Source organism: Teleopsis dalmanni, chromosome 1 (assembly GCF_002237135.1).
Source record: "Teleopsis dalmanni isolate 2A chromosome 1, ASM223713v2, whole genome shotgun sequence".
Classification (NCBI taxonomy): domain Eukaryota; kingdom Metazoa; phylum Arthropoda; class Insecta; order Diptera; family Diopsidae; genus Teleopsis; species Teleopsis dalmanni.
This window is the reverse complement of record NC_051846.1, coordinates 43,754,602-43,775,934: the sequence shown is the minus strand read 5'-3', so window position 1 is coordinate 43,775,934 and position 21,333 is coordinate 43,754,602. Positions and strand designations below refer to the sequence as shown.

The following is a 21,333-nucleotide window of genomic DNA, read 5'->3' as shown; positions in this document are numbered from 1 at the left end:
GAACAGAATATTGTATTGTTTGTATATTTGTATAATCTCAAAAATAAGGGTAACATATGTGGTCCGTATCGGAAAAAAATAAGGAATTCAAGTTGTAAAGAAAATAAAGACAATGTTGTAAATCGAGAAGGGTATGGCAACTATCTTTGGGCGTTTTGCTATTTGCGTGATTGGAAAGAGGTTGCACAACAATAGAGCCAAACTTAATCTATACACTGAAAACTTAATGTATTTGAAAACATCTTGGAAATTATCACAACTAAAATTCATTATTGTTCTGTCGAATTGGTTACTCCTCTTCATACTCTAAACTCTAAGTAATTAGTTTTTCTTAACAAAATTGAAAAATAGATATCTTGAAGGCTTTGGTGCAATGCATTTATATAGAGGTACCTGAAAAAAAAAATCCATTAAAAAAACCTTAATATTAAAGAAGCCAGTTCATTTAAATAGCTATGCATTTTTTATTTTTTAAATTGTAATAAGATATATTTTTTTTTAATCAGCAAATTATTCGGTAATATAAAAGTATTCACCATTTTTGTCACTCATAGTCGCTCTTGTAAAAAGTTATACTGATATGAAAATGAGCGATATATCTAAATAATAGAAAAGGAGTTGTGTTCCATCATGACAATACCAGGCCAAATGCAACTTTGTTGACCCGAAACAAATTAATTGAGCTTGGTTGGAAAGTTTTATCTACCATTTGTTTCGGTAAAAACAATGGTAAAAATTGACTAACCAAAGAGTAGTTGCAAATCATTTGGCCAAGTTTATTGCCAAATCAAAATAAATCTATCTTAATAAGCTAAAAACTGGCAAAAGGTGATAACTAATAATATTAATTGTATTAAAAATAACTAAAAAAAAAATTTTTTTTTGTTCAAAAATGCACCAAAAAACTGATACATTTTATATCACCTAATATATCTTCATATTATATTTATAAATTATTAACGCGAAGGATTTTAATATTCGTAAAAAATATTGATTTTATGTAAGTTATTTGAATCTCTTTGTAAATAAGGATTGCTGAAACTTCCAAACAGATAGAGGGAATCTATTTGCTCTGCCCTTAATAATCCACTGCCACAGACTATGACACTCACGGCTTTAGGGTATACGTGGTACTGTAACGGATTAGTTGATAGGTTACAATCATCTCATTGCTTAATATACTTAAATTATTAATAATATCAATTTTTGGACAAATGTTCATTTCAGACGTGTTTACCAAATAAAAGGACTTATTAAACCCATTTAAATTTTTATTCAAAACCTACCAAAAATAGCGATACAATAAAATTTTTCCTTTGAAATACATATAAGATCTCCTAAATATATTTTTATGTTTTTTAATAAGAAAATAAATATATAGAATATTTTTAGGGGAAATATTAATAATATTATTAACAAAATAATTTTAATTTTATGCTTACTTCAAAAGAATACTTCGTTTATAATTGCTCACTTTTTGGTAGTTCTATTTTATAAAATGCAATACTTTCTATTTGAAGTTTCAAATAATTTATTAACGTTTCTGCTTTTGTTAATTAAAGGATTTAGCACTTGTTGGAGTAGTGTTCTACCTTACACGGCATCTCTTATTTCTCAATGGTTGAGTCCGTACCACAATCCATCCCACCGCAGCAAGTAATGGCTACCCACGTCCCGACAAAAACTTCAATTCGCGACCAGCACCTCAACCCGATTTAATGTCTGCCTTCACCTTTGCCGACAAAGGAAGACCGCAAGAACTTCCTCATCCAAGCCTTTGAATTGGTCTCAAGATAAAAGATCTGCGAACTGTTTTCTTAAGTGCCAACGTAACCTAGCTAAATGTAGAGATGTATCTAGTTAGACTCTCAGCAAATCTTAATCTAAACCACTCACTTTGCAGAAATACCTTCCCCATATAATTTAGTCCATGTATTCTGGCTTAGATGACTTTAGCTCGCGAAATATTAAAGCTATCTGCTTTCCTCACTGCTCTTAATTACTGGAATGGGATTTGCAATCGCTGAACGTGGTTGCAATTTTCCATAATTATTCCTAAGAGCTGGTTTTAGTGTGTTCAAGTGTCACACTTGGACCACACATACTTTCCACCTACTAGAGTTTTTTACTACTAACTGGAACTGACTGCATGTCAATTTATGTCATGCAGCATATGTCACCCCTATTCATTGATAAGTGCGTCATGGTTTCCAATCATGCGTATAACACTGGCTGCTTCCCCTAACCTTTTAAATCCTTCTCCAAAGCGAAAGTTTGCCGCCCCATTGTCAAAAGTGGCAAGCCCAAAGCTTAACCCCTCAGCTATCGCCTCAATTCTTTCCCTAACTCCATCTACAAGCTTCATTCCTTTGATTAGAAATAAAAGAAAATATTTTTTTTTTAACACTATCTGCCTAATTCATAAGGAATGAATATTATTATTACTTGGATTTCAGATTAATTGAATTGTTTTTAGTAATTTCTTGTCAGACAAAGGTGGAGTGTGATATTGTCGAGCAAATTTAAAAAGAGTAATTGGAAATTTATATCTAATAGAAATGCATTCACAGGTGACGTCACAGAAATTGCCCAATGGTATAATTTTATATTCTATCATTCTTGTCTGAACCAACCGTAAAAATATGGATTGAATTTTTGAAACAATAACAAAAATTGTAGGAGTTTCTAAATTTTATTAACAGCATTAATAAAAACAAAACTTATAAATAGTATTATTATCTTTTTAAAAATTTTTTTAATACTTCCATGATCGATAATTGTTTCGAAGTAGGTGTCTAGGAGACCCTAATTGGGCCGGAATAGGATTTATAACTATACATTTAAAAAATAGAATATGGAATCTTAAATTTATTAATATTTTTGTATTTTAGTAGAGCCCATATTGAATGTTATGTGAAAAACGCGGGGGTAGTTGGTCAAGCAAAGCTGAATTTTTATAAATGAAGTGAGTTTAATCACTAATGTGAATCGTTTTGAGGGCTAATGGGCTTTAGCTAACGAAATGTTTAGCTATACAAACGAATTATTTGAATATTATTATAGTTTATCATTATATAAGTAAACATGATAAACTGTGATGATTGAGGTTATGAGTTTTATCTCAATATTGACATTTTTCCGCGAAATAATATAATACGATGATGGACGTAATTATGGGTTCACTAACCGCACTTGATATATAAGATTGGATAAAACGTGCATATAGCAAACACATCCGATAAGAAATGCTGGTTTAAACCGAAACTTTAAAATAAATCTAAAAGAGTAAGAGTAAAATAAATTTAAAGGTAAAGACACAAAAGTATATAAAATGTGATCAGAAAGTAACAAGACTTATTAATTTTCACGCATTGTGTCTTTTGTGTATTGAATGGACTGATATTGACGAAGTAATGTACAATATATAGTGCCTATATTATATTGAAAACCGTTCCAATGGACACGTCTGTTGAGTAAACAATTTTTTTGAAACTAAAACTTTTTATCATTATTGTGAACCTTTTTTGGTGGACAGAACTCTAACCCGAATGTGTACACAAAAATACGGAAACGGTCAAAACAGTGAAGAGTTTCAAAAAGCTTGACAATCAGACTTATGGAAACTGGGGATTCCTCACAAAAAAGTGGGCACGCTTTTCACGCAGAAAGAACAAATCTTAACATAAATGAAAAAAATTAAAATTGTGAACGCATATGAGAAAAATAATTTGTCAATGCAAGCAGAAAAATAGATTTAATCTGTTTCTACTGGTTTTATAGTGTAAGAAGTCGATACATTTTGATATCTGGCCTAATTATTTAAGCCAAAGCTAAAGAAATTGGTATAAAACTCAGTATAAGCGATTTTAGGTCATCTGATGGTTGGCTGCAAAGGTGGTGAATACTCGTGTTGTTCACTAATATTTAGAAAAGCTTCCATCAATATTAATTGAGTATAGCGCTAAAGACATATGTATATAATGCGGATGAGACTGGCCTATTTTAAACGTTTACCAAATAAAATATTAGCGTTTAACAATAAAGTGTGTCATAGAGGCAAACGTATCGAAAGAAAATACTAACAGTCTATTATTGTGTAAATATGACCGGAGAGAAAGAAAAGGCACTAATGATTGGGAAAGTAGATCTTCTGAAAGGAATGCCTAACGCACGATTAATCTGGGGTAACTGGTTATAGTAGCTAGAAATGCACACCGCACGATTAGCTGTAGTTGCTGACTACTTTATATATAATTAGACTACAGTGAGAGACGTTAGCTATTGTAGCTAGCAGCCGTGGAAGTCGTCATCTATTGTAACGAGGAACTACAGTTTAATCGTGCGTTGGGTACACAAAAGGGATTTTCAGTTAATGGCGAGATGTTAAAATGTGAAGAAGAATCTGAAAAATAGGGGTTCTTTAGGTTCACTTTACGAATTTATATTAGATAATTAACCCATATTGTCAAATCTTGAAAATAGTGTAATATTTTCAAAATTCGAATGAAATACCAAGGAAATTAATTTTAATTAATCCGAATTACAACAAACGAAACTTAGTAGTTAAAGCAGAACACAGTTTAATGCTTTGAGTGAAGAATGGACCTACACATATTGTTAGTAAACCATAAGGAATTCTTTGTTGTAAAATATAGAAATCAGAATGGACCTACATGGAAATATGGAAATTATATCTGACTCTCGGACATATATTTTCTTGGCTCGATCTACACAAAGTTGACACAACTTGAAGAAGTAATATTAAATAAATAGAAAGAAATAGATATTATTGAAAGCAAAAAATCTAATATTATTTTCAATATAATTTTAGCCATTTTCACAAGGTTCGTTGCCAAAAAGTTTATGTGCAAAATCTAATTCATCTTGCTCAAAAATTGAGATACTAGTTTGCATTGAAACCAACATACAAGCAGACAGACGGACATAAGTAGACCGATTCGTTTCATTAAGTTAATTATATATAAATAATTTCAGATGTTTCTGCTGAAATAATTTACACACATTTTGACAAATTTAATGTACTCTTTATATATTATAGGAAGAGTATTTAAATAAAACCATATGATTGCATTTAAATATTTCTGTTTAATTATCGGCTGTTGCATATAAAGACAAATCGAATTTTTAATATTAAGGTAACTAAATAATAAAACATTATAGTTCTTCCAAAAAATATATACTCACATATATATCTAGCATATTCTTCATATTACCAAATCGTTTCAATGTAAATTATATATGAATCAAGGTTGTTATACCAAGTTGAACGCACATCAAAGCGTTCAACTAAAATCTTACTAAAAATACCATAATTCCTATATGTGGGACCATAGACTTGAATACATGTTTAAGTAGTATAATATTTTTTGTATGTAAAATTTAAATAATTATTGTTAGACTTTTTAAGTGATTCAATAAATAAAAAAAAAAAAGAAAAAAAAAATATTTAAGTAGAGTTGACTACTCTGAGCAAATTATTCCACCAGGCTATATGCCAATATAGCCTCCATATGTCAAGGTTTAAGGTTGGAAATTATAAATAAGAACTACCATAACTATATATGTTGCCTACTAGTACTTAATAGTGTAAACTATTTAAATGTAGTCAATATAAAAAGTAACCATATTTACTTAATTTAATTGTCAAATCATGGCACCTCAGAAAAAAGAATCTTGTTCTTAAAAATGTTATTGTCTTAGTACTCAGTTGGTTATTTTGAAATTTAAAGCAATATATTTTAACAATATGGTAATATCTCACATGGATTTCAAATAGGATTGCGAGAAACAGTACATTTCTATAAAAAGTATAATCAATTATTTTATTTCGCTATGGCATGAATTTGACATATCATAAGTAAAAATAAATTTAAATTTTTATAAAGGCAAGCTGATTGATATTTATCAATGAATTTACATATGTAAATTTACATAATCAGCTGATGCTGATTGATATTTATCAATATATATATATTTATTCAATATTTATGATATTTATCAATCAGCTTGCCATGTATCAGTTAAGTAATAAATGATATATGGCACCCAAGTTAGAGTGTGAATAGAAGTCCACCAACTGAAACTGGCAATATATGTAAGGGATAAAATAGATTTATATAGTTAATAACCAAATAATATTAAAACTTAATAATTTCATCAATATTAAAATTAGTGATAAAGTGATAATAAAAGATTTAAAGAATTTTTAAATAAAACGGAAATGAATTATTATTTCTTTCCTTAATAATAAATATGTATTTATACATAATAAATAATATAATATATATATAAATATTTATTATTATTATGTTGAGGCTAGTTGCGAGGTTTCTTCAAAACCCCTCTTTGCGCCTTGACTGGGTTATTGATTATCATTTCATTTACTGCATACCTCCCCGAGGAGGTTACTTGTTTTCAAATAAATAATTTAATTTTAAACTAATATTTAAATTTTAAATTATTTTTACAAATTTAGCTCAATATTTTTAAATTAATTTTAGTATCAAGAAAAATTGCTCATTATATCTAGCTTGGCTCGGATAAGCTAATAAACAATTGAAATACTTTCCAATTAATATTTTATTATTTTATTATTATTAATAATAATAACAAATTAATTAAAATACTTAGTTATATTATATTAAGGCGTTTATGGGTGCACAAACTCTGTGGCAACCCACAGCCATAAACATCATTATCATTATTACCATCAACATTACCATCTGCATTAGCATAAGCATCTTAATTATCATCAAAAGACATCGGAATGATTCATTATAACTGTTTAAGTTTGTTATCAAAGAAAACCGTAGATAATAAAATTTTTATGATATCAATATATGTATAGGTACTTTTGCTAAAGTATAAAATGTCGTAGATTTTGCATATTTATTTGCACATTATCTTTACTTTGAATTAATAACATTATTTTAGGAACTTAATAAAAGAGAATTAGAGCTATTAGAGCTATTCCATTAAAAATAATAAGTGCTGTTCCATTAAAAATAAAAGTAACCATTTGTCGATAGATGACTAACATATAAGTTTTTAGCTTATAGTAATTAAGATAAAATTGTTATAGAAACTAACTAATAAGCTCCTGGGAAAGTATATTCTTACGAAAAAGGCAATAAAACTCTATAAAGTAGATTCTGTACTACTTCTTATTGACGCAACAGAGCTTAGAGACCTTCTCTAAACCCAGAAGGGGGCACAATAAACCCGACGGTCGCAGTGTCACATACCCTAACAATAATAATAATAGGAAATAACTAAAAACACAAAAAAAAAATAAACAATTGTAGTTTTAAAATAAATAAATTTATAAATAAAGATTGTTTTAAATTTAAAATATTAAATAAATTTTAATTATTATTCTTTTTAAGCATTACAGTCCTTGATAGACTAACGCTTTCATAATTAATCTAATGCTGCAGCTTCTCAATGCAGTACACTTATTTTGTTTATGTAGTCTTCCATATTAAAGACCCAATCGTAAATGTAAAGATTGCGTTAAGCTAATGTACCATAAATTTAGATTTTTCTGCATTATTATATATTTTTGCCAAATGCTTGAAAAATACATGCAGACATATGTATGTAAATAAATATGCAATGATATCTAGTCGTGCATGCACTTTTCAATTTTGCCGGAGGTGGTATTGTCTGCTTAATTTTCTATTTTAAATGTAACATTAAATTGTTTAATCATATTTTTATTATGTTATATTTTAAACAAATCAATTATTATAAATTTTATCAAACTGGATCTGACTTCATTATTAAATAATTTAGATTATCTTTGTGACTTTTTAAAATTGTTATAGAATTTTGTACTTTTAAATAAAAATAATTTTTTATTATTTAACATATAATTATATTTTTGAATTATTCATATTAATTTGAATAGTTAGTTATAAGGATCAAAAGAACAAGGCTATCAGTCTGTCCGTCCTTTTTGACCTTCTTGCATTTTCACATATAATTGCATCCCAAATGCAATTAATAACGTCCTCCTAAAAACTAAAATTATATTAAATAAATAATTTGCATACTCTAAAATATTAACTTAATTTTATACAAAAGCTATTAATATTTAATAATAATTAAATGTTTAAATTAAATTTTTAACATCTACTCCAACACATTTTCCAAGATATCCAATCCATTACGAGGAAGAAGATCTCAGTATTTCGTATTTGAATTTGATGCTCATACAAAACAGAAGATAATTTCACATTATTAATTCACATTATAGGAATTTTAATATAATTTTGAATTTTGTTGACTTCATGATATTTGCATTAATAAAATGCCAAACACATCAAGATTTTTAAACTTTTTCGCGGTGTTTTGTTTTTTGTGCTTAAAACACAAAAAATATTTAAATAACTGTTAACCTCGTCCATAATCGAACATAAATATAACTAAGTTAAGTTAACGGACATGGGGACAGTCAGACAACAAAAATCTTAAATGTTGGGTTAGTCAAGAAAACATGAATAGTAACAGGCGTTCAAAATCCAACAAATAACAGCAGGCCCCACATAAGCGTGTAGAGTAAATATTTTCCCCTTCAACTTATTTGTATACTAACAAATTTTTGGAGAGCTGAGTATATGCATACACCATAAACAGTGTTGCCAGATTTATTTTTTATTGCTAAATTCATTTATTTTAATTTGGTTTATTCTTGTAGTGCCATCAATATACAGAATGGAATAAATAACTTTTCAAAATCATAAGACGTATATATCTGGAAATCTAAACCGTAATGGGACTTACGAACGTATAATTTAATAAAAGTTCGATAAATAAGTAAACTGGTTTAGAAAAAACTTTTTATACAATACTGTACAATGTGAGCAATGTTAACTTTCTTTTGTGTGAGATACACATGAGTACAATTTCAAGGGAACCGCTATAGTAATTTCTTTACTTGAAATAAATAAAAATTATTTTAAAATATGGATGGACCCACCGTCAGTCATAAATTAGGCTGACATTAGATAGGACGGACAGACCACACAATTTCCTAATCCGCAAAAATCAAGACTACACAATTCAGCACCAGGCGAGCAGAATAGGTTCAATTGCAATAGGTGAATTATTTTCGATATTTTTAATGTATCAATTTGTTGTAGAGTTTACACTAAGTGATGCCACAGTATAAAAACAAAGTTTGACAAATAAATTATAATATATATTTCACACAACATATTGTATATAATTATTAATTGAATTATTTTTTTATTGACAAAAAATATTACATTCAATATATTTGCACATTATATATATTTTAAATAAACTTTTGACTTTTTTGTCCCAAAAAACTCTATGAGGAATTAAGCCAATTTTTAGCGTTGGTTTTGACGAAAGAAACTAAATTCTTAATATAAACTATTGTTTTCAATAGAGAATATTTTGAACAGTAGTAAATTAAAACAATAAAATTTTATTTTTTAATTAAACTTTTTGAGGACCATACAGCTGTTTCGAGTATTGTCAAGTACCCATCATTAATGGTTTTGAAATTATTTCTTATATTTAATTATTTATAAATAATTTTTTGAAACTGCAAGCAACAGGAATCGAACACGTACCCTGCCAAATTTGAAACTCAGAGTCACTGTTCATTAGCCAACTGACCTAATGGCATACTGGACTCGTATCTTGGAATTTGGAGTTTTGTTAATTTGCTGTGAAAGTTCATTAGCAAATTCACTTGTTGTATTGTAAAACGAAATCATAAACCAGCTGTCGTATAATTAAATTAATTAATTATATTTTTATTTTTAATTGTTAAATTTAAATACTATTCTATTGTATTTGCATTATGTGTTGCACGATTTTGTTACTCTTTCTTGTGGAATTTCGGAATTAAGTTCATTAGAGAAAATAAACGTAATAAAAATGTAGTTATATGTACTAAAATTGCATAGTATACTTATCCAAAACTAATATACAATAAATTCATTTCTCGGTAAGTGAAAAACTGCCTCTTAAAAATGCAGTAGTTAAAAATGTCCAAATGCTTAAACTAAACTCCAGTAATTAAAGCAAAAATCAGTAGTATTGATAGTAAACTTTATAAATAGAGTTACTGTAACCATAGGTGTAGAGCTAGATTTCAGTAAAGCAATGAGTCATATTGCTCAGATATCGGACCACGAATTGAAACATATGGTATCTTAAGTCATTAAGCAGATCAGTATTATCAAAGAAGATAAAAAACGGAAACTGATACTTGGTTCACACGAGAGTTTTGTTTATAATTTAAGCTGTCAAGAATTTTAATTTTGCATTGAAAACAACAACAATTGACAAACAAATTTTAGTTTTTGATTTCTCTGATTAAAAAATTGCTTGAGGAACTTAGTAATTAATAATGCTGTAATTACAGATGATGTCATAAATAAAGGTACTCGATCAAAAGTAATTCCAGAAGTTCGTATATTAATAACAGTTGAAATAAAATTTACAGCTCCTAAAATAGAAGTAATTCCTGCTGAATAAAATGGAAAAATACCTAAAAAGGCTCGCATATCCAACTTTGTATTTTTTCCCGATTCTTGTCTTGAATTTTTTTATGTATGTGAACTATATTTCTTTGTTTTTCTTGATGTCTCTACTTACCAGACCTTATACTTTAAGCAGAAAGATTTTAAAAAATAGGTGGCTAGTCAATATTGAAGTACATCAACAATTATTTGGTACAATTATTAATTTACAAAAAGTTTAAAATACCGTGTACACTAGCGGTCGTATAACGTTGGAAATATCCAACACAGTTCAACAGTAGTCTTCCGTGAATTCTTAAAACAAGAATATAAGTTTCTAGAGTTTCCCAAAAGATGTCCATCCCTTTTTCACTTTTTTGCAACTACTATTAAAAGATTATGAGAAGAATGGTGACTTAAGACTTGCCATATCTCCACCGGAGAAACTGCCTATTATAGTGACATTAGTAGTACATGATTATTGTGGACATAATGAAACATTATTTCTTACTTTACTTTATTCTTATAATAATATAAATTAAAAAATATTATTTGTCACTTTCTGGAGAGACCACATACTCTTCTTTAAGTGTATCCGTAATAAGGGGCTCTTCAATCTTATTTGGTTCATAAGGAGTATTTTGTGTGGGTGTTGATGAGCAGCATAAATTCATTCTGCCAGATGCTTCCATTTCAGTAACCTCTAACTGCTCATTAATTATTTGTAAAAATTGAGATTTCATTTTTCTTTTACGTCTTTCATCAAGTTTTTTAAAGTCAATGAGTAAGGATCTAAAAAATAAAGAATCACTATCCTCTTCTTTTATAACTTCATTTTCTTTTTTAAATGCAATCTCATTGAGAAATGTTTGCTCTATCTCAACATCTCTATCTTTAAATGCTCTATCATCTTCTGAAAAATTAGTTTCCCTCTTGTGCTTTTTGGGGATGGAAACCATTATATTTTCGAAATTATTGTAGTTGTCATTATGCTGTGTTTCGCTCGTAATATAATTATCATTGGTCTCATCATGTTCCTGTACGATATTAGAGTATTGTGTAACTTCAGCTTCAGTATCATCACCATTTTCTTCATCAATCGCAGGTTTTAAAAGAATATTTCCAGATTTTGACATTCTTTTCAAGAATGGAAAAAGAAAAGAAATATGGTTTGTTAAAAAGTAAGGTTTCTTTAATCTTCGGAAGCCAGATTTAGATGGTTGTAATGATCTGCGATAAGCTGTACGAATATGCTTCCAACGCTCACGGCAATTATCCACTGAAATGGAAAAATGAAGAAATAAAACGACAAAATTTTATGAGGAGTTAACTTTGTGTTTATTTACTTATACAGAAGGAAATTGGAGGGAGGAAATTAATAAATAATATACCGAACTATGATGATATATTGTTTATTGTATCAGTTCTCTTGGTACTGTTCATATTAAGTGATTTAAGAATACAGGGTCCAGAAACATTAACTACAAATGATTTTTCTCAGCCTTATTTATGATTACGGCTTTACAACTGGTACGTTCGCTATAATTGACATTGAAGATCTTATTGCCTAGAGATAACCTAGAGCCGTTACAATATATTATTGGTAATGAAGCTCAAAACATATTCTAAACTATCCAAAAATTTTAATATATTACGAGTATAAACTATACTATTATCATATCTCTGTACGAATATGATGATATAAAGTTATACAAAAATAAGCAATACAAAAATTTAAGTTCAAATTAAAACAGTTGATTCAGACATCAATACAAATTTTACTCAAAATAAAATGTACGAGTAAAATCTTTGTAGCATTTTCAAATTTCGACAGGGATGTTACGTTCTCTCAGATGGTCTCATTTACTCGAAAATTTGCTGGTGGAACGCGCTTGTGCATACACAATGTTGCTCAAAGTTACTACGAGTAGCTCGTGGAACAGCTCTTTTATCTCGTATTGTATAACAATATGCAAATATTTATATTACTGTTTTATTCAAAAAGCGAAAGTTTTCTTTTGGATTTAGAAATGACTCTTGAGTATTTTATTTTCAAAATATAACTACGTAATGCAATATTAAAGAAACAATTTTAAAATGTAGCAAACTATTGCTTAAATACATAAAACTATTGCTTGACTAAAGAAATTAGTTAGTAAAATCTTTGGTAAATGAAGCTAACCAGAGATTTTTCTGATTTAAATTTAGCCATCACGGTTTATCATTCACTTTAACGATGATTAAAGTTTATCGGTTATATAAAGACCTAATATCAGTCCTAAGAGTAAAATGTCAGAAGTTCTAAATATGTTGAAAGAATCTGCTAATATGAAAAATGGAGAACATTTACTTCAATCTACAAGTAATATCTCTAAAAGTAGTAGAAAAAGTTAATAAAATTATAAAATATTGCACATGAAGAACTATTGTGTATATTAATAATTATTTAATAAATAAATAGCAATATTTACTAAATTAATTAGATTATACCATATTTCATCTTATTATCAAAGTGTTAGAATTTACTATTTATTAGGACCTTAAACAAATTTTATAATTGTATTCAGCAAAGAATACCTTTCTTTGGTGTTCTTCTCATGCTGTCATATGTTTTTTACTCATGTTGATCCCCTTTATCGGTTCATAGCATATCGATTCTAAGCACCATTGCATAGAAATATAGATATTGTTTTACTTACCACTGTCTTCTAATTTATCGGCAATTCTTCGCCATGCCCGACTAACTAAATCCGCTCTACAATATGATTTGCAATTAGAATTCCACAAACACGGATACATTTCTACTTGTTTTACAAGTGTAATATCTCCTAATCGCCGCGACATCTTTATTTACAATTATTTTTCAAACTACCGTTAACTACTGACATCAATTTTATGAATATTTTTCTAATTATGCACTGAAAACTTAATTTGTATGTTATAAAACTTTCTACGTAAAAAAAAACCTTTCCGATGTATCAGATGAAGTACGTAGCAGATATGAAACGGATAAAGCACACTGTTTAATCGACTACCGTTAGGACAAATACGATAGCCAATACCATTGTCGATAAAACTGTAGTTACCGTTTGTTATCTGATAATTTATTTATCTGCGTAACATGACCGTGCCACCCAGAATAAAATGACATTTATTTAATTTTAATAATGAATTACTGTAAATAAAACGTCGTTGTTATGGCAAATAAGTGTTTACACTAAAAGAAATTACTATTACTAGAAAGAAATTATTATTATTACAATCGTTTAACGTTTTACAGATTGAGCCCAAACAGATTTGTTATTTTACTGCAACTAGTGTCAAAAGATTTAAAAAAGAAAAAAAGGAAAAATACTGAATTCAGAATTATCGTTTTACTACCTCAGAAAATTCTTATTATATTTGATTAACAAGAGAGTTTTGTTTGTAAGTTTAGCTGTCATATTTGTAATTTTAGCTTTCAATTGTTGTTGCTTTCAATGCAAAATCAACATTTTTAACAATTTACTCTCGTGTGAATCGATTATTAAACTAAGATTAGTATTATTTGATTACTGTGTTTAATATTTTTTATATATTTTAAGCATTCAAATAAACGTTTCGTCTAACTTTTCAAGAATCAAATATATGAGTGTTGATGAACATGAGTTTTTATTAACTGTAATTTCCATTAACTGTAAAAATTGACATTTTAGTTTTATTTCCTTTTTTAATTGTAATCCTCAACAAATGCTCTATTAACATCTTCAAAAAAATTGGAACGATTTATTTTTCTTCTTTTTAATACTTTACATATTCGAAATTATTATAGTTGTTATAATACTGAGCTTTCTTTGCAATGTTAGAGTATTTTATAATTTTAAAGGCATCATTAATGAAACTACCCATCTGGAAAAGGCATACGAATATTCTAATAATAAAAAATAAGAAAGAAGTTAAGTGACAATTCCTTCTCTTTTAATTTACTTATAACTATTATTATTAAATAAATAAAAAAAAATTATTATTTAGGTATTTAGTTACAGGAAGCGCATTTTAATATTTGATATTTTAATTATACCCTGCAATAACTACAGCTGAAATTGTGCGACAACTTGTGATGCGATTTGATAGAGTTTGCAACCATGAAATATGTCTGTGCCGAATGAAGTAACGTGGAGAGAGAAACTAAATCGATATACTGTGCTAAGGAATATAGTTTATTAAATTGGATCTTTTGGTAGTACTTACTTAAGTGTTTCAACAATATAAGATCTGAAAACATTAACTATAACAGGTTTTTCTCAGTCTTATTTATAGTTATGACTGATGCAGATGACTATTTCACTTTAATTAATAGAAATTTGTTCGAACAGAATGAAATTTGTGTCTCGTCATTTAAACTGATTCAAAGAAATGTATAAAACACACTGCATCGACTATCCCATTAGTGTACCATTAGTGCTTTTATAGAAATAATATGGATCGATATAATTATGAGTTCTTTTTTTTAGATTTCATTTAAGTCCATTCAACTTTTTTTTTATATTTAATACATTGTACTATCTTATTAAAAATTTTGTACATAAATTGCATTTTTATCAATTTTCTTTACAAATTTTTGGAAATTTAGTTGCTTTGTGTAGAAAACATTTAGTTTTTACCCGCTAAATAGTATTTATACATATGCGTTTTTTAAAGGTGGCATCACACTTCAAAGAAGTTGACATGACACTTGACATAACACTTTGACATATAATTTGTCTTATTATGTTTTGTAAAGTTTTATAATTCACGGTTTAACAAGTTGATTGATTTGTAAATAAAATATATATTTATATATTTCAACTTAAAGAAATGCAAGATTTTCAATCAAAACGAGATGCATTATTTGCCTCGCTTGACAATGCAAGCTTGGAATTAAAGGGCACTGCATTGGATCAAGCAAATGCAAATCAGTACACAATAAATTATTTAAAACGTACGACAGAAAATAAAACGGATTTATGCTATCGTGATGGTAAAACTGTTTCAAATCTAGAAAGGAATAAAACTCTTAAAAATTTGCAAGGAAAAGAAAGTATTTTTAAGAGACCCGAAAAACCTATTGGACGTTGCCTTAAACCACGTAAAACACCTGATTATCAGGTATGATATAAAAATTATTTTTAAGCAATCAACGTTAATTATGAATATTTTATTAACATAGATAAACCCACATAAATGGAAGAAATATTCGCTTGCCGATGTGGATATATCAGATAATACAAATACTAGTGCAGCATTTGCTTTCTTAAAACAAATCGATGAACACCGTGAAGCAAATGAATTAACAGATCAGGACGATACCACATCCAAAAAAATTGAGTTCAAGAAATCTGCCAAAATACGTCAAAAATTAAAATCCATTGAGTCACAAGAAGTTGCAGATGTTGAGATTGATAAACCGAAACTAAAAGGTTCTAAAGTTGTGATGCCTGAATATGTTATTGGACAGAAGAAAGAAAAAAGAAAAGCAAACAATACTCAAAATCAGCACCGTGCGGCTGGGTCTTTAACTTTAGCACATCTACAAGATGCCGATGACGAAATTGAAGAGCTATAAGTAGATTTAAGTGCTGGTCTAAAGTTTAAGCAATTTAGTACATAGAATTAGAAATATATTAGAGCATTATTTTATTGTGAAGATAATTTTGAGATAATACATAAATACATACTACTCATAGAAATACATTTCAATTGTTTTTATTGTGTCCACAAGAAACAGTGTATAACTGACGCTATGTAATTGTCTTATGAAAATATTTTAACTATCTTTTATGGAAAAGAATTTATATAGAAATCGCACTGCGCTCGAATTCTCTCTGTACAAAATTGTGTGCTTACTTATGCATCAAAATTTAAAAATTGATTTTAAGTCATTTTAAGTGGCATACATTATTTATTAAAAATCACCCAATAAAGCTAATATTTATCGAAATAATTTGTGTTTTATTATTATTACACATTATTTATAATACAAGTAATTTAATATTAATATTATAACATAATATAAATTGAGATTAAAATTAAGTGTTTAGCTACTGTGGTCTTTGATTGAGCATGCTAAGTTGAATACAACACTTGTTCGCTTATAAATATAGCATAAATGATGCAGTACATCATTGTGATGATTTTTAAGATGCAATTGTCTTCTATGCTTCAATAATAAGAGATTACCAAAAATTAAATCGCTAATTAAAAACAGTAGAATAAAGTAGATAAAGTTAACATAAACAATTGCTTGCGGTTTCAGTTAATATTATTCTAAGGTAATTGATGAACTGCCACTAATAACATTTTAAAATATATATTTTATTAAAATATATGTTAAGAGTAACATTTCGGATTATTTACCAAAATAGTTGAAAAATATATACTGCTTAATTTACCATTTACTTGTATTTATTACGGACTTGCACATTTTAAAAAACAAGTAACCAAACGCATGCTAAAGGTGTGGAAATTAATACAAAGTTAGATATTAATACAAAGAAATCTTTAAATTAATTTCCGTTTATAGCTTTAAGAAAGTAAACCTTAATGAAAATAGCTTAAAGTAGGTTTAAAATACCAACTGGCATATCCAGACCAAAGTCTGAATTCGAAAACAAAATATTTTGAAAACAATATAAACAGTAAATAAATTAATTGAAATAAGTTATTTGATAAAATTTAAAATGTGTGAAATATTTATTTCATGAAAGCTTTAATTCGACTGTTTTTCAACAACACATAGCTTAGATCACAGCGACGTACACAGGCGATATCAAAAATAGCGAAACTGAAATACGATGTAAAATTAGCTGTGTGTAAAATTGCTGAATTGCTGATTACATTCATTTTATTCTATCCTCATTTCTATTAATATACTTATTGTACACTTAGAATATCAAGAGAATATCTTTATTATTAGATTTCATTGGACAATGGTAATGTAGTATGACTCATCCACCATAATCAGTAAGCTATAATCAATTTTAGTGGCTAATATAAGAACACAATAACTATTAAGTTAAATAACAATGGATTTAAATATTTTTTTTATATAAATATTATATATTTATACAAAGTATATAATAATACATTTTTTTTGTGTAAATGTACAATACCAAAATATAATTTTTTTTATATCTTATACAATCTTTAATATATAAAATGCGTTTGAATATATTTGTAAAACTTAACATAACTTAATATATACCATATAATTCGAAAAAGAATATACACATATTGTAAACTATATATTAATTAATATCGTTGTTATTACTTTCTTCCCAAATGCCTGGATTAAAGTATAATTGCTTATTAAAACCAAAATTGCAATAGTTTCCAGTTTGCATATCACCATAATGTGAACGCTTTTCGCCAGCTTCTCTATGTATCAACTTGAGTATGCTGTCAAAGTCTGTGTCGTGCGCGTGTTTTGCCATTAACTCACAAAATGTTTGTATGTACCAAGCACCATCATCCAGATCACGGTGTGCAGTAAAGCCAGGCAAGGAAGCATAACAAATCATCATATCTGATTTTAAAGGCGACGTAAAAGAACCAATGCCGTCAGTCTGAACTGGTCGTATATGTCCTCTCTCTGATATTTCACCGCGACAAAATGGAAATATTAAAATTTTTGGTTTATTTAACAGAGACCGACATCGATTGTTTTCAAAACAATCTATAATATTTTGTACTTTAACTTCGGCACCATCATGAAATTGCACATAATCTGTAAACTCTCCAACCATATTTCCGTGGCTCATTAATACTAAAACAAAACATTCTGCTCTTTGTGCGTTTTCTGAATTAAGAATCTCTGCAAGTAGCGTGAAGAAATTTGTACGTGTTAAATTTTTGTATGAATATAATTTAAATCCCAATTCTCTAAATAAATGCAGTAAAGATACGGAATCCTCAATAGCTCCGTCTCGGTGTAACTTTTTGTTTGGGAAATCAATGATGTTCACTATGAAAACAACACCACGATTATATCTCGATTTCATGGAATAACTTCCAACTTTATTATCAACGTGTAACTCTTTGGAAAGTATGACTTCATACTTTTTCTTATCTGCAATTTGTTCCCATTTCTTAAATTCTTCTAATGTAACTTCGTCAGTTGACTGTAATAGAAATTATTTAATTAAGTAATTATTTATGAATAGTTTAATTTTTATACGTACTTGACTATGACAGTTACCGTCGCCATCAACTTGATTTTCATCAATATTTGCTAATGGTTCTCTAACAGGAGGACGTTCCGCAGTCCGTCCATTGCGTTTATTAGAAGATATGGACACATACTCAGGATTTTTCACATCTAATATTTGTAAGGCTTTATCGAAACCAAGTTGGCTAAGAACAGTTCTAATTTGCTGATAAGCATCCGGTCCTCTCTGTGTTAATTTTTTCCATAGCCGCTTGTGTCGCTCAAGTTCTAAATCTTCAGGTGAAAGTTTTTCCTGAATGTTCTCTAAATTAAAACGCATTTCATTCGTAAGCAAATGTGGAGTACGAAGGCAGCCATTCAGAAATTTGTCATATTTAACGTTGCATATAAGGTCATCTAAATTATTTCTAATATGATCTCGTAACTTAGCTTCCATGTCCCACTAAGGAAGTTGCTGACAATGAAACTGAGTTGAAAAAATTTTATTTGTTGACCGTGGCAATGACTCAATGCTGTTTGAGTTCAAATTTTTCTTGTAATTTTTAATGTTAACTTGATAAATTAATAAAATATTGTCTTTTTAAAAGCAAATTACAATAATCTTTAATCTGCATGCCAATGTATATAAATCACAATTTGCAATGTATGACAACAATAGAAATAATATTTCTTTTTAAAAAGTTAACTCTTCTCAACAACTGATGAAATAGCTCTGAATATTCAGGAAAAAATAAAACAATACAAAATAAAATCAGTGTTGAATTATGAAAAAAATTCCGACAGTGTTGAGAACCGGTTTCTTATAACGTTAAGTAATAATAGACTACATATCTTGGTGATGTATACTTATCACTTGATTTTAGAACTTATTAAATTCATAAATAACATTATAGTCATAAAAAACAAATTATATGCAAATTATCTTGTAGAATATTAAAAGTTTCCTACTATAAGTTTTATTCAGAAAGATTTTCTTCAGAAAGATTTTGTTTTGTGTTTTAATTGTATCATATCTATATATAAATGTTGTTTTGGTATGTTTGTTTTATAACATATTAGGTCTGTATCACGAGCTACTCGTAGTAATTTTGAGCAAAACTGTGTACACACAAACGCGTTCCACCAGCAAATTTTCGACAAAAGCATGACATAGACGATGCTACATATCTGCACACCAATGTGCTTTGTTACACACTTTGAAACAAGTTATGCATACTTCATTTTGATTTATTTTTTACAGCGTTCATAACAACAGTGGAGCAAGTACAGAATGCAAAATAGTAATCGAAACTGAAGGAATTGAGATGACGATAATAGCAACATATTATTTATTTCATTATTTCACTATATAAAGATTTATAAATACAGTTGAAAATATAATTGAATCCTAACTTCAAATTGATTTTAATTTGACACTTCACCGTATTACAGTATTGCATAGTGCAAACTTATGCTATTGAGAATAGTTTTCAGTGATAAATGAAATTTTCATATAAAATCAAACAAAACTGATTTATCATTTGTATAAATCATATGTGCAAAGAAAATATTTTGTGTAAGTAGTTAAATCAAATTACAATGATTTGTCGTATTAATCAATATTTTTGCTTTTTGAATTCAGATCTCAGTTTGAAATTTTTGACAGCCAAAATTACAAACAAAAATTTCTTGTGAATCCAGTATAAGATTTATAAGGTACTTTATAAGGATCTCAACCGATGAGATGGAAAGTTTTATTACTTTTACCTTAATTAATTTTTAACATTTAAATGGGTACATACTATTCAGAGAATATCTTTTCTTCTTTGATACTATTGCTGTTCATATTATTTGAACATTTTTAAAACACAAGTTATCCGATTATTCAATTAATCGGGTAACAACAAAGTATCCGAAGTTGAAAACAAAATCGGATTTTTTGTAAATCCGGAGTCTTCGAATATTCGAATTTGCGGTTATTATTCGCAGTGAAATTATTTGGACACTTCATGAGCAACAGTTAAAGGGAATTTCAACTTTTTGCATTTGCACAAAATGCAAACGAACGTGCATCACACAAAAAACACAAATTTTTTTGTGAATGATTTTTATGATAGTATTTTTGTTGTTGGTTATACGATTTTGTGTGTTTGTTATTTTACGCAGAAAATTATTTGTGTTGTATTTGTTTTATATTATTTTATAACATAGTAATTAATAGAAAATTTAGATTTTAAATAACTTATATTAATAGTTATTTGGCAGATGGTATTTGGGCTATACCTTTAGTTCAATAGTTAACAATATTTTAATGTGTAAATATTTTGTATTCTTTTTATTAATAGCATAAATTAACATGTAAGATTTTAAGATTGAAATATTATCCTTTTTTTGAACTAAAATAAAAATACTGTACTGTACTATACTACTATTAATAATTGTGATTTATATTAAAGAAATTATTTTGATGAAAATGTGATATATAATATAATATCTATTAATATGTGTAAAAATTTAACAATATTTATGCATTCATAAACATTATTTATATTAAGTCTGTTCCACGAGCTACTCATAGTAACTTTGAGTAAACACTGTGTATACACAAGCGCGTTCCACCAGCAAATTTTCAAGTATTTTTGTGTAAAT

At 28.0% G+C, this 21,333-nt stretch overlaps 3 protein-coding genes across 3 annotated transcripts; 1 reads left to right on the top strand and 2 right to left on the bottom strand.

Annotated features, from left to right (window-relative positions):
- Positions 1–11,068: 11,068 nt before the first annotated feature.
- LOC119680335 lies at positions 11,069–13,640 on the bottom strand. Its single transcript, XM_038093103.1, has 2 exons — positions 13,220–13,640; positions 11,069–11,799 (listed from the first exon to the last, which is right to left on the bottom strand). The coding sequence occupies exons 1-2, from the start codon at positions 13,362–13,364 to the stop codon at positions 11,069–11,071; spliced, it is 876 nt and encodes a 291-aa protein (XP_037949031.1). The 5' UTR covers positions 13,365–13,640.
- Positions 13,641–15,257: 1,617 nt separating this feature from the next.
- On the top strand, positions 15,258–16,421 carry LOC119668269. The gene is made up of 2 exons (XM_038077720.1): positions 15,258–15,647; positions 15,709–16,421. Exons 1-2 carry the CDS (start codon positions 15,357–15,359, stop codon positions 16,102–16,104), a joined length of 687 nt encoding a protein of 228 aa, XP_037933648.1. The 5' UTR covers positions 15,258–15,356; the 3' UTR covers positions 16,105–16,421.
- A 1,317-nt stretch (positions 16,422–17,738) lies between these two features.
- On the bottom strand, positions 17,739–19,407 carry LOC119670478 (caspase Dronc). The gene is made up of 2 exons (XM_038080750.1): positions 18,719–19,407; positions 17,739–18,658 (listed from the first exon to the last, which is right to left on the bottom strand). Exons 1-2 carry the CDS (start codon positions 19,139–19,141, stop codon positions 17,786–17,788), a joined length of 1,296 nt encoding a protein of 431 aa, XP_037936678.1. The 5' UTR covers positions 19,142–19,407; the 3' UTR covers positions 17,739–17,785.
- Between the last annotated feature and the right edge of the window lie 1,926 nt (positions 19,408–21,333).